Source organism: Ornithodoros turicata, chromosome 3 (assembly GCF_037126465.1).
Source record: "Ornithodoros turicata isolate Travis chromosome 3, ASM3712646v1, whole genome shotgun sequence".
Taxonomy (NCBI): Eukaryota; Metazoa; Arthropoda; class Arachnida; order Ixodida; family Argasidae; genus Ornithodoros; species Ornithodoros turicata.
Genome location: NC_088203.1, coordinates 19,909,202 through 19,923,887, shown reverse-complemented (window position 1 = coordinate 19,923,887; position 14,686 = coordinate 19,909,202). Strand labels below are relative to the sequence as shown.

Sequence of the window (14,686 nt, the reverse complement as noted above, 5' to 3'; positions counted from 1 at the left end):
AGAGACCTGTGGCACAGTGATTCTGGAAGGCCGCCACTGACCAGCATTGACCCAGATTTTTCGTTCGTCGTCCCAGCCTCGCTTCCTCAGTTCATTGAGACCCTAATCCACCGGTTTTCTCTGAAGGTCCCATAGAGCCGTAGCTTTCTACACATGATCGGCAAAGCAGCTCCCCAAACTGATCCATGTGCGGTGTTGTGGCAGATGTAGAGCACACTTTGATGTAGTGCGTACGATACACTGAAGCTCGTCGCCTTCTACTGTCGGAGCTGGCAGCAGTGGACGGCCGTCTGCTCAGCGTTTCAAAAGTACTTGGGACCTAGAATCAAAGTGTCAGACACCGGGCGTTCTCCGCCATAGTGAAATTTTTCCGGGACATTGATGCAGACAACAAGTTTTGAGCCTATGTGTGTTTCGTGGGTTTTGCTGTTCGACTGTTTGCGCGTCACGTGTTTGCGCGTTCTGTGACATCTCAGTGTGTGTGTACTTGCTTTCTGTCGGATTCACCACCATCACTACCACTAATCATCATCACCAGCATCATCATCGCCATCATGCTTCATTGGCATCATCATTCCAGGAGTTTTCCCCAAAGTAACTGGTGCAATCGGTGTGGAGTTGCGGGCCTCACATTAGTGAAGCCAAAATTTCCATTTTATTTTTCCCTTAAAACCAAACCAACACCTAAATTGAAAGAGCTTGTGTCGCACGTGCTGCTTTTCTCGTTGTCACTGGGCCAGTACGAAAACGAAACATACGAAAGCATCGACAGTGAGAAGCAAATTTGCGGTCGATAGTATAGAAAAACCAAGTAACAGTGCTATCGATAGTCAAGTATCATAAAACTATCGATACTACTATCGATAGTCAAAAATCGATAGTCGTACACTACCGATAGTACCATTGACAGTCGGCTATCAATAGCTTTTACAACACTATCGATAATTGTGAAAAAAGGCCATAGATAGTATCGATAGTCAAGTCATCGATAGTTTTGCGTCACTAAGCTGTGCTTGAACGATCCACCGCTGCAGTATCCCGCCTACCAACATTGCTGTCCTCCATTCCACCCATACTTTGCGGAGGGAGTCCAAAAGTCACCAGGAGCCAGTGGCAATCTGTTTGCCGGAAATTCAGCCCATCAGTAAGGAAGAGGCTTCTTGTGTGTTCTTGTGTCTTGTGTGTTCGCAACTCACGTAACACGCCTCGTTATCGTAATGTGTCTCGTGAGTTGCGAACATTGCATTCATGGTTTTGACCAATTACACTCCATGTGATCGTACCAGGCCTCGTTAGCGTAGCTTGGCATGCGAGTGACGTCTCGTGTTTATTCATTCTTTGCTTGTTCTTGCTGAACGTCAAACATCCTCTGGAGAAGGCCAGGAATCATCAACCCGGACCCCAAAAACCAAGACCGCCAAAGTCGAAGCAGACTTGGATTCATCAGCGACTCAACACCGCCTCACAACCTCAAGACCTCACGACCGGAAGACCCAGAGACGTTCTAATGAAGTGCCTCCTGAACTGAGGACAGTTCAGCCTTCAACGCGGAGGTCGTGTGAGCAGCAGCAGCATCGTCATCGCCGCCGCTGTCCAATCATCGTCTTCATCGTGGCATCGCCCATCCACAATAGCGATGGGCGCGAGAGAGGCCACGAGAGTTCATCGGCCAGCGTCGACGCATCAACATCTCATGAACTGTTTAATTCGTCCCTTTACCAACTTAAAGCGTTAATAAACGTATATCTTGCCTTTTTTAACATGCCTGCTTATCCGTACTTTATTCAACATCTGTCCCGGCCAAATGAGGACGTCATCTGGACCGCCACTTTGTCATCGCAGGCCGTTAGCGACCATAGGGACCCACGCCGTCTTCCCACTTCGTGCCTGACAGTTGCCACAGATTCAGGCCGTTTGCATTCGTGTGACATATTCATTAAGGTAATTTGCTTCATTAAACTCGAAAAATTGCCGAACAAACGCATCATTTTTCTTTTTGAGTTCGGAAGCACACGTTCCAATCAAAATCACCTGTTTTTGTTTTCTTTGTTTGTTTTCGTGTTTCGTGTTTGTTTCGTGTTTGTTTTTCGCGAGAATTCTACAAACATTGGACGGCCGAAAATCAGTCTCTGGGCAAAGCACGCCCAGTGAAATTAGCGTTTGCGGAACTCTTGACTCCGCCTATATCGAGGCAAACCGGAAAGAGGCGAACGTTCTCTCAACCGCGAGCAACTAGAGAGAGCTCCCAGGCCTCGGCAAGTGTGTCGCCACTGTAGTATCGATTGGGGCGCCATCACTTCGCAAGCCAACAAAATGTGAGCCGTTTCTTTGAAAGCTCGTTCTCTTCCATTTAGAATGTGTGTTTCGCGTGGTCACATTCTCTGACCGCCGGCGAGCAAATCGAATTCCGAAGCTTTGGGCGCGTGCTTTGAACCGTTGGCCGTTTGAGGGGAAGCTGGCAGCAGGTAGCAGTGGAAGCGGGTGCCTTAGTGTGCGCTCAGTGTCAACCTGAATTTGTGAAAGTAATGAACCGTAGAAATATTATAAGTTATGAATGGTCTTGGGTGGGTGCGTGAACTGCTGTGCCATTTTGTATTCCACAGATTGGGGGGGGGGGGGGGGGATAGACAGGATGGACACGGCCTGCGGAGGGCATGCGTCATTTCAGGAGTCCAGGAACCGTTGACCCAGTCAAAGAGGATAGGATTGGAACTTCTATCACGTGAGGTTGGAAACTGCCTTCCCTGTGGCCGGGAGTTCTGACGACCAAGACAAGAACAGCCTACTTATATCGTCATTGAGTCCAGAAGCCTTCAAGCGACTATACCATTCATTACAGCCACGCGACGTTGCCCAGGTCCCCTTCAACGAGCTTCTCAAGAAGATGTCAGATCATTATACGCCGAAAAAATTCAAAGAATTCGAGAGGCTGAAGTTGTTCTCCACCCGTCAAGAGGAGGAAGAAGCGGTGAGAGACTACATGGGGAGCGGCTATCTGCTATTGTCGGTCGCTGCGGGTATGAAGCAGAGACGGATCTTCGGACCTGCTCGTTGCTAACTGCGTTCATCGTTGGACTGCGAGACGAACGCCTCGGGACACGGCTTGTGCTTGAGAAGGCCCTTACCTTGGATTCTGCATTCCGGTTGGCGGAAAGTTGTTTGGCAGCGGAGTCTGAGTCTCAGCAGCCGTGAGACAAGAATGCCGTGCACTTGCTGAGGCCTGACGGCAACATTCGGTGCTTTCGGTGTGGAAACACCAACCATACGGCAGACGACTGCCGTTTCCGATCCGAAGACTGCCGTTCTTGCTTGAAGAAGGGCCACATAGCGAGGATGTACCACAGTGGAAACTCCCCAGCGACGTCATCAGGCCGGTCGAGAAGAGGAAGGCGCTCTCGCAAGGTCAAGCTCGTGACTGACGTTTACATAGCGGAAGAACGTTGTGACTTGCCGGATCCAAGGGGAAGAGGAATAATATGTCCGAGTTTGGTATAATTGCCTTCAGTTTCATGACGTGACATATTTGTCAGCTCTGATTATGACATGATGTACCACTTACAACAGCAGCAGTAGCTATCGGCACTGCCGCTTCACCTCTGGAGGACACAGGAAGCCCTCCTGCGATGCCGGTCACCGTGCCCCAGCCAACTAGTGTGCCATGACACGTTGATTGGTTCCAGACAGGAGGGATACAATGTCCACTGGCGCAGCAGACCCAGGAGCAATGAAGCCACTGCCTCCTCCTGTAGTGTGCATTTTCTCGGATATCTCTCTCTCGAACTCTGTAGCGCCAATCTTTCCACAGCTGGTGCCACCCCTTCCCATTCTCTCCCACTGGGCTCTCCTTTGTGCCGCAGTTTCCTCCGTGATTCCGTGATTCCTCCCATCAGGGAGTGCTAACACACCTCTGAAAAGCCCGTGCAAAGCCAGTGAAGTATGTAGGGGAAACAATATATAATTTGATTGTGCACTCCCTATATATATATATATATATATATATATATATATACGCTACAAAATTTAGGTTCGAACGACCAGGATGTTGAATATCAATAGGGGAGAAAAGACACCAGAGACTGAAGTAGGGAGTAGGGGAGAGTTATTTATTAAGCTGACATTTAGACTAAGGGTCTGGGGAAGTCTACGTTTCGGCGGAAGCTCCGCCTTCTTCGGAACTGAGACGAAAATCTATGTACAAGGTCTTTTAAAAGGTTACAAAAGTGTCGTCACAGTTGGTACAATTCCACTGCGAGGCAGTCGTCAGTGAGTCATGTTCTGGAAGATTCCGGAAGGTTCCTGGGTCATCGGCCGGGGAGATTACGTGTCAGAGCCTTGGGTTGCACTCGTTGAAAACCTGTTGTCCGGGGTGTTCTTAGAGTCATTGTGTCCAGCTGTAAAGAAAAGAAGAAAAGAGGCAGCGGGCACTCCGAGGACATACAGAAAAAAAGTTATCCGGATATGCTTCTTACAGTTGATAGCACTCCTTTATCCTCATTTATTAGAGATTGGAATTTGTAGATCAAGTACGATTCGCGTTGCTCTCTGCAGCGATCGGATATGAAATTTGACTCTAAAATAAAAAGTGCGACGTTATTAATGGAATGACCGGGTCGACTAAAATGGCGAGAAACCGGGAGGCTACCTTTTTTCGAAACATCTGATCGGTGGTTATTGAATCGAATCCTAAATGAATTTTTACTTTGACCTACATATTGCGCGGAGCATGTTGTACATTGAATGATATAAATAATGTTACTGGAGTTACAGTCAAAGTCGCCATTGATTTTAAGGGAGAAGTCGGAGTTTGTACTCTTGATCGCTACCGTGCTTTGCATTGATTTGCATATTTGGCATCTTTTACCATTGCATGGATGGCATCCCGCCGTGGGTGTTAATGGTTTGGGAACTTTGGAGTTGACTAGTCTATCTTGGAGGTTGCGGGCACGTCTGTAGGTAACTCGTGGCTTCTCGGCAAATATTTGTCGTGTCCGTTCAGATTGCAGAAGGATGCTATGGTGGTGGTGGAGGATACTGTTAATATTACCCGCGCCTGCACCAAAGGTAAGAACAAGGTTTACGCGGTCGCCTTTGGCAACGACGCAACGACGAACCCAAGGGCGACCGCCTAAACCTTGTTCTTACCTTTGGTGCAGGCGCGGGTAATATTAACAGTATCCTCCACCACCACCATAGCATCCTTCTGCAATCTGAACGGACACGACAAATATTTGCCGAGAAGCCACGAGTTACCTACAGACGTGCCCGCAACCTCCAAGATAGACTAGTCAACTCCAAAGTTCCCAAACCATTAACACCCACGGCGGGATGCCATCCATGCAATGGTAAAAGATGCCAAATATGCAAATCAATGCAAAGCACGGTAGCGATCAAGAGTACAAACTCCGACTTCTCCCTTAAAATCAATGGCGACTTTGACTGTAACTCCAGTAACATTATTTATATCATTCAATGTACAACATGCTCCGCGCAATATGTAGGTCAAAGTAAAAATTCATTTAGGATTCGATTCAATAACCACCGATCAGATGTTTCGAAAAAAGGTAGCCTCCCGGTTTCTCGCCATTTTAGTCGACCCGGTCATTCCATTAATAACGTCACACTTTTTATTTTAGAGTCAAATTTCACATCCGATCGCTGCAGAGAGCAACGCGAATCGTACTTGATCTACAAATTCCAATCTCTAATAAATGAGGATAAAGGAGTGCTATCAACTGTAAGAAGCATATCCGGATAACTTTTTTTCTGTATGTCCTCGGAGTGCCCGCTGCCTCTTTTCTTCTTTTCTTTACAGCTGGACACAATGACTCTAAGAACACCCCGGACAACAGATTTTCAACGAGCGCGACCCAAGGCCCTGACACGTAATCTCCCCGGTCGATGACCCAGGAACCTTCCGGAATCTTCCAGAACATGACTCACTGACGACTGCCTCGCAGTGGAATTGTACCAACTGTGACGACACTTTTGTAACCTTTTAAAATACCTTGTACATAGATTTTCGTCTCAGTCCCGAAGAAGGCGGAGCTTCCGCCGAAACGTAGACTTCCCCAGACCCTTAGCTTAAATGCCAGCTTAATATATAACTTTCCCCTACTCCCTACTTCAGTCTCTGGTGTCTTTTCTCCCCTATATATATATATATATATATATATAGTGAAGAAAAATAGCATAGGCTCTTTGGCTGCACGTTGAACATATGTTTATAAGTCCCAAACGTCGCCACACCAGCATTGGACAGCTGTTTCGGCCTTATTGGGCCTTCATCAGCAATGCGTAGGTGGGCGACGTTTGAGCAACTGGCGTCGGAAGGTCACGTGGAACGTGATGTCCTCCCGTCAGGGTGAGTGACGCACCTCTGAAAGCCCAGTGCGAAGCCAGTAAAGTATTAAGTGAAGAAAAATAGCATAGGCTCTTTGTTCCACGTGACCTTCCGACGCCAGTCGCTCAAACGTCCCCCACCTACGCATTGCTGATGAAGGCCCAATAAGGCCGAAACAGCTGTCCAATGCTGGTGTGCCGACGTTTGGGACTTATAAACATATATATATATATACAGGGTGTTTCAGTTAAATCCCCGGGCTAAATAATTCTCGAACCGGTGCACCAATCGAATAACTTTCTTTTTTACAAGTATCTGTCCAATACCGCCTACAAGATGCGCACCGCGTGAATGAGCGGGAGGCGCTCATTATTTAAATAAAAATGCAAATGAGTTTCGTAAAAAAGCGTAACTTCTAAAGCAGGCCGCTGTCGGTATTAAAATGGGTACTACCCCTTTTGGGACCTTCAGTGGACACCTTTCAGAGGAAAATCTGCCACCGAAGCGGGTCATTTGTTGCAGTAATTAATTGGTTTCGGTTTACGTATTTTTGTCGCGGCTGGTCGCGGCGAAGCGCAAAAGGACGTTATTCATTGGTGTAATTCATTGGTGTAATTCATTGGTGTAAGGATGTAATTCATTGATGGATAAGGGAGTGAAAGAGCATCTTTTTGCGCTTCGCCGCGACCAGCCGCGACAAAAATACGTAAACCGAAACCAATTAATTACTGCAACAAATGACCCGCTTCGGTGGCAGATTTTTCTCTGAAAGGTGTCCACTGAAGGTCCCAAAAGGGGTAGTACCCATTTTAATACCGACAGCGCCCTGCTTTAGAAGTTACGCTTTTTTACGAAACTCATTTGCATTTTTATTTAAATAATGAGCGCCTCCGGCTCATTCACGCGGTGCGCATCTTGTAGGCGGTATTGGACAGATACTTGTAAAAAAGAAAGTTATTCGATTGGTGCACCGGTTCGCGAATTATTTAGCCCGGGGATTTAACTGAAGCACCCTGTATAAGTAGAATTAGAGGAACGCTGTTGACCACGAAAAATGAAGATATTCAACAAGAATCAGAAGGGTGGAGACAGTGCTTCTACAGAAAAGGTATAAAACGGGGACTTTATTAAAAACTAAGAGGGGGTATTCGACGTTTCGACAGGGCGCTGTCTTCAACAGGAAAGGCTATTTCGTCCTAGCTAAATAGCTATTTCGTCCTGAAGAAGGCGGAGCTTCCGCCGTAACGTAGACATCGCCCCTCACTTTTATAACTTGCAAGTTTTAATAAACCCTTTTTTGTTACTTCCCCTACTTTAGTCTTCTGTCTCCCATTTATCCCAATGTTCACTATAATTACGTAGCCGTCCGACCTAGCTTTTCAAGATATATATATATATATATATACAGGGTGTCCACGCCAAGTGTGAACAGATTTTTAAAAATATATATAACACTTTTTCCAAGATGAAATCAATTGCAATATAGCATATGCTGAAGGGCACTCCCTAGCCGGGCATTAGCAAAGTCCAAAGGCAATGTCTTAATTAACTTTCATTAATTAACTTTTTAATTATAAAAGCTACAAAGTTGTCCCAATGAGAACATCTGTTCCTTTCGGTCACCTGATATCGTAACCGTTTTCAGAACAAAAATCCGTTCGATAGATCGCCCGCAAAAAATTCGTGAAGGAACGCCATTTTTTCTTTATTTTGTTCATTGCGCTTCTTAGAAGACGCGTATTTCCTTCATCCCCAACGGGAGAGGGGGAAGGAGCACAGTGCCGCCTCATGCGTTGAAGATGAGCTTTAACTTGCGGAAACAAAACAAAAACAAATGTATCGGGTGACTCTATCGGAACTGGCCTTATCTTGGGTTGCATTTTCTGTTTCCTTTTAATCTCTCTCCAGGACGCGAGAGCCGAGAGGCGATAGTGTGCTCTTTCTCCCTCTCACATTGGGGGTGAAAGAAAGACCCGCCTTCTAAGAAGCGCAATGAACAAAATAAAGAGAAAAAATGGCGTTCCTTCACGAATTTTTTGCGGGCAATCTATCGAACGGATTTTTGTTCTGAAAACGGCTACGATATCAGGTGACCGAAAGGAACAGATGTTCTCATTGGGACATCTTTGTAGGTTTTATAATTAAAAAGTTAAATAATGAAAGTTAATTAAGACATTGCCTTTGGACTTTGCTAATACCCTGCTAGGGAGTGCCCTTTAGCATATGCTATATTGCAATTGATTTCATCTTGGAAAAACTGTTATATATATTTTTAAAAAATCTGTTCACACTTAGCGTGGACACCCTGTATGTATATATATATATATATATATATATGACTCCGTTATCTACAGCAAAAGCATGTGTAGCGGGATGTCGAGGTGCTCTTCGATACCACCTTCTCCGCGCAACTTCGATCTGGAACACGGTTATCCGTAAGGATGCCCGACAGAGTAGTAAAGGCTCTCCTCCTCCTATACCAGCTCCCCGTTTTCACCTCCGCCAGTGAGATCCTCCAACGTTTTGCAGCGATCACTCCAGGGATGTTGAGGACTGGCTCCTCCACACCTCTGCAGAGATAATACAGATAATACTACTGCGGTGCTATAGAGGCAGAGGGAAGACCCGTGTGGGCCCTCGTACGTCGTCCTGTACACGCGAATGGTGCTACAACACCAGTATACAATGGCATTTCGTGTTTTATCACTGATGTAAATGTTCCACTTATGTTCCTTTATACGCGCTTAACTACACGAACTACAGCTTGCGCTAAAACTCCACGGAACACGCGAGCGGCATTTTTCTCCGCGCCGCGCCACCCTAGCGGCGGCCGGAAGTTGGCGGGAGCGGACAGGTCCATTCATTTTGAGGGGGCGCAGGGCATAACACAGGCAGCGACCTACTGTGGCGTTTGCAGCAATTACCCCAGAAGGGCATGCCCGTGGAGCCTTTCACCAGGAATGACACAGAGCGACAACAGTTGGCTAATGCAGTTTCTTTTCTCTTTTTCGTTCTCGTCTTCCTTTTATTTTGTCTGGTAATGACGGGCGCTGGCACATAAGAGCGTATGATATTGACGTAGAAACAAGAGAGGGAAGAAAGAGCCAAATGACACTTCATTCATATCTTATTTAGTACCGCGTGAAGCCCCCGTTCGCGGAGATCACAGCGGACGTGCGGTCTGGCAGCGATTGATAGAGCCGGCTCACGAGGTGTAGTACTACGTCTTCCTTTAGGAACGTCCATTCCATATTTATCGCCTCCCATAAGGCGTCCTTGGACCGAATTGGCACCCGCTTTTCGCACATTCGGAATTTCATCATGTCCCATATATTTTCAATCACGTTCAGATCCGGGCTGCACGCGTGCCACTCAAGCTGCATGATACCAAGATCGTCTAGTCTGCGCTGGACAGTCGACGACATGTGAACCGGGCTTTTGCCTTGCTGCAGAATAAAGCAACCACCGTCAGGGAAGAGACCGTCAAGGACGTATGGGAGCAGATGATCTTCGATGACTCTAACGTATGCTGTTCCGTTGAAGCGGCCGTCTAGGCGGACAAGAGGCCCCAAGCCCTGGTGCGAAAGGGCGCCCCACACACGCACGGAGTGCCGTCATGTATTTCAAAGTATTTCATCATGAAATACTTTGCAGTGTTGTAACAAGTGTTCCTTTTGTTTTCAGTCAGACTCCACTGTAAGAAAGGAAATTTAAAATATTTTTTTTTTCGCACGGAAACGTTTAAACCGCCTGGCACTGACCTTTCAGTAACACCAGATGAGTGGATGGTTTCAGGTTTTACTGCGGTTGGACGCACCTGTGACAGTAAAAATGGCCTCATCGTGGCAAATTACATCATAAATCAGTCGCTATTAAGACGGAAATACAAACTACGTGCAAGTGAGTTGTACATGAAACACCATGAAGGGCTTGGTGTTACGTATGAACGCATCCCTTTCATTAATAATGCAACGTATTTGAAAGCAATAAGCAACTCACAGCAGTCAACACAAACACTTGAGACTTGTCAGCGATGAGATCCTCATCCGCTACGTCTATGTTCCTTTGGAAGACTTCGTCGAAGACTTGATGAAACAATGAGTTCCGTGACAGTATGCTACTTATACTACGTTTTACTGTAACTTAGAAAAACTGTCTCAAGTGCAATGTTATTACCTGAAATCTGTCCTTGTCTACGTTCACCACCGGCGACAGCAATGAACATTCTCGAACTGCAGCTTTCAACGTGCTGAGACGCGCGTCACTCAACGTGAACTTTCGTACAATATCCGCGCTTGAGACAACAACCAAGCACGACACCGATGCCATGGCTATTGCGCACAAAACAGCAAGATGTAATCGCGCACTGTTGAAGCCAGAAGTGCCGATGACAAACTTCAGTAATGGAAAAAACAAATTCTAAAACCGCGCTACGCTGCCGATCACCATGAGGTTAGAGGTGTGCGCCGAGGGCAGTTTTGTCGTCGGCGGCGCATCTTCTGTTTTTGTGCCGGCTTCGGCGGCGCAACGCCGATCTGCTTCTCTCGGCGTGACCCTTCTCCGCCTTGGTCCCGCTTCTGTAAGTGTTATGTAGAAGTGCGGAGTGAACACGATACCGTCGTTTTATAGTCTTTTAAGCACTAAGTTTCGAAGCTTTTAAGTTCAAATTATTGCCAGCATGCTCTGAATGGACGTCTGTCGGAAAAAGCAGAGTTATATTTCGGATTTAAGCAATACAAAGAACGTGTACGGGCTCTTGCCACGGCCAGCCCTTGCGGTATCGGCGCCGCGGCGCCGCGGCGCCGCGCCGATCCCTCTGCATCGGCGGCGGCGGCGATGCTTATGCACTCGGAGGCGGCGCACCGGCGCGGCGGCGCACACCTCTACATGAGGTTGTACTGAAAAGGATGCACGGCAGCGAGCAACATAAAGAGGCCGCCGCCGTCGTGAATGGCGCTAGTGCCTTGTTCGCATTTATCTGCAAGAATTAACAAGTAAAAAAGCCCAGCCTTCGTCTTTTGCGGCCTATCGCTTAATCAAGATATACGGGCACGCCCAATTGTTCCACGAAGTTTTTAATCCTTCTAACGCAGTAGTAAACAATGGAATTCCCGTTGCTAAACCGAAACTATACTTCATGATGAGGAGGTCAGGACTTAACAGGAGGCTCAATGGTGTGCACGGTGTGTCTGTGATTATGTTATCGGTTTTGTACTAAAGCTGTAAAGCGCGCGGGCCGAGAAGGGTGTTGCGACTCTGCGAACTCAGATGAGCAGCGTAGCTGTTCACCCGGCAATGTCATCGCTGAACCGCGGCTGCATATATGTAGGGTACGTACCGACGTTAAATTCCTTTAATGCTAATCTGACCAAATGTTTCACAGTTTGTTTTTGTATGCATGTGCTTGTATGTGTATCTATGTTTAAAAAGAAAAACATTCTGAGTGCCATTTTGAGTGAAATGTTATGGCCCATTTTACTTGAACCCTTTGTGCGGTTTGTAGTATATCTAAATAAATAAATATTTTACAGTGTGCTTGGCGCAGTACATAGCGCTTCACAACGAGAGCGATAAAAGAAAAAGAGACGCTCTGCTACTTGAGTTACAAGCAGGTGCTCCGTCAAAGGTAGCATCTGTTTCGAACACAGTGCCACAAAGACACCCTCCGGTTTCCTTTTGCTGCTCTCCTCGTGAAGTGCTCTGTGCTGTGGTCTAACATACCAATGTCGTCATATTACAGATGCCTCCAGTCAGGCACTTCCGGTGTCCCCGTTGTCGTCACAGGGCTTTCACTCTGAAATCGCTCCTGCGTCACGTAAGGTCATCCCACGGGCACGAGCTGAATTGGAAATGTGATTTGGGAAACTGTTGCGTCACATTTGAGTCATTCCCTTCCTTTCGTCGTCACATCCTCACGAGACACAGTGATGAGAACCCACAGAATGTGCCCGCAAGTATTCCGCATCCTTATGTTCCTCAAAGTGTTGACACAACGCAAGTGAGTATGAGAATGTTGGCAGAAGCATCAGCCCTCTGGAACAGGAGAGTGAAGCCGAAGTAGCACACAGCACTCCAAGTACAAGCAGCAGAGCCTTGGAAGCAGCAGCGGAGGACAGTCTAGGGAAAAACTTTGCCCAGTTGTTACTCAAGTGGAAAGAGGGGAAAAAACTTCCGGAGTCTACCATAAATGGGATTGCAGATGACACGATGTCACTGCTTCACAAGTTAGGAGCACAGCTTTCAGAGCTGTCTCCCGAGAATGTTGATCGAGAAGTTTCACACTTGCGTACAAAGGCTGGCCGTGAGCGCTTTGGGGAGGACATGTTCAGTTATGTCTCACCTCTCAACGTGTCCCTAGATGAAGCAAGTGGAGCACGTGCAAGCTACCAGTACATGCAAGTCTTGGAAGTTCTGAAGTGCTACCTCGAATGGTGTACTGCATCGTTCACAGGTTACCACACTGACAGTGACAGCATGCTGAAGTCGGTATTTGATGGGACCGCTTTTAGAGTCCATGACTATTTTTGTGGTGATCACCAAAAGCTGTGTATCCATCTCTACACAGACGAGTTCGAAGTTTGCAACCCCATAGGAGCACAGAAACAAAAACACAAACTCATGGCAGTGTACTACACAGTTTTCAATGTACCAGCTCACCTGAGGACACACGTTGCGCACATCCATTTGGCACTCATATGCAAAGAGAAATACATAGAAAAATATGGGATGGATAAGGTACTTGAACTGCTGCACCGGGACGTGGAAAGCTTGGAGACAGAAGGAATAAGTGTGAACGGCAGAAACGTCAAAGGCCGTGTGCTTTGTCTCTCAGGTGATAACCTTTCAAGTCATCGTATTGGGGGGTTCAAGGCCAGCTTCAATCATGGACACATCTGCAGGTTCTGCATGGCGCTACATAGCGACATAAGCAGCAAGCATCGAGAGCAGGACTTTGTGTTGCGCACTCCGTCACTACATCATTACCACTTGGACATGTTGAAAGGCGGAGTGGCAACGTTGCCGCTTTTTGGGATAAAAGCACCCAGTGCATTGCATTTCAGTGGGTTCCACCCCACAGAGCACCTTCCCCCAGATATCATGCATGACTTGCACGAGGGTGTCCTGCCATTTGTTTTGCGTCATGTCATAGCAAATCTTATTTCAAAGAGATTTTTCAGCCTCGACGAACTCAATGAGCGCATACGTAACTTTGCATATGACAAATGTGACGCAAAGAACAAACCTGAGTCAGTCTCACCCAAGTTCTTGTCCAGTGGTGGTGTAATGAGGGGAAGTGCATCACAGAAGTTTTGTCTATTTAGGAATCTCACATTGTACATAGGCAACAGAATCCCCAATGATGACGAAGGCTTGGCAGTTGTACCTTTCACTCCGTGAAATCGTTGCTGTCATAATGTCCAGACGCATTCCACTGGTGTATGTTCCCTACCTTGAGCGCTGCATTAATTTGTTTCTGAACAGTTTTGCATCATTGCTTCCGCACGCTCGGCTTCCTTGCAAAATGCATTACCTTGTGCATTATCCGAGATTTTTAAGGATGTATGGTCCTCTTGTGGGCATCTGGTGTATGCGATATGAATCGAAACGCCAATATTTCAAGGACATTGTCAGGAAGGTTCGTAACTTCAAGAACACTGCTTTCACTTTGGCAAGACGACACCTGTTGTACCAAATGTATGTGTGGTCTCAGCCTCACATGGACCATGTCGGAGCTACCACAGGAACAAGAAAGGTTGCAATTCAGGGTGCTCCTGACAACTTTAGGGCTTATCTCTCACAGCACAATGCAATTGCTGAATCTGTAGAGTATGTGAGCAGCATTACAACTGATGGGCAGACACTGACGGCAGGCTGTGTCATTGTGAAAGAAATACCTGTTGATGACCTGCCACGATTTCCTGAAATATCGGGAATCTATGTAGTGAATGGAGTGCTATTTTTGCTTGTAAAATTGCTATTAACAGTTGAATTCGATGAGCATTTGCATGCTTTCATTATGTCTAGAACTGATGAGGAGTTCGTTGTGAGCATCCTTGACATTGGATAGGACATGTTAAACCTCCATAAGCTCGCAGATGGAAGGCTTGTAGTGAACCCGCATCATGCGCTTTTACAGTGATTTTTTTATTCAACTATTCAAGTTGTTATGCTCACTTTGTATGTTGTGCCTGTGTATGACAATAAACCATGTTCCTCCTCAGATTGCACTCAAGTTACACCCTCTTTTTACACCGTCAGCCAAAAAAGTGTAACATATGGCTATTACACCCCAAAGTTTTTCAATTACACCCTCAGGTATCCTTAAATGAAAACTTGAGGGTGTGA

The 14,686-nt window shown here is 46.7% G+C and overlaps 1 protein-coding gene across 1 annotated transcript; it reads left to right on the top strand.

Annotated features, from left to right (window-relative positions):
- Positions 1-12,547: 12,547 nt before the first annotated feature.
- Positions 12,548-13,738, top strand: LOC135389196 (uncharacterized). Its single transcript, XM_064619262.1, has one exon. It carries the CDS (start codon positions 12,548-12,550, stop codon positions 13,736-13,738), a length of 1,191 nt encoding a protein of 396 aa, XP_064475332.1.
- Positions 13,739-14,686: the final 948 nt, after the last annotated feature.

What these genes read in the sequence shown, in the direction of transcription:
- LOC135389196 (XM_064619262.1), top strand. Translation starts at nt 12,548, where the DNA reads ATGTCACTGCTTCACAAGTTAGGAGCACAGCTTTCAGAGCTGTCTCCC.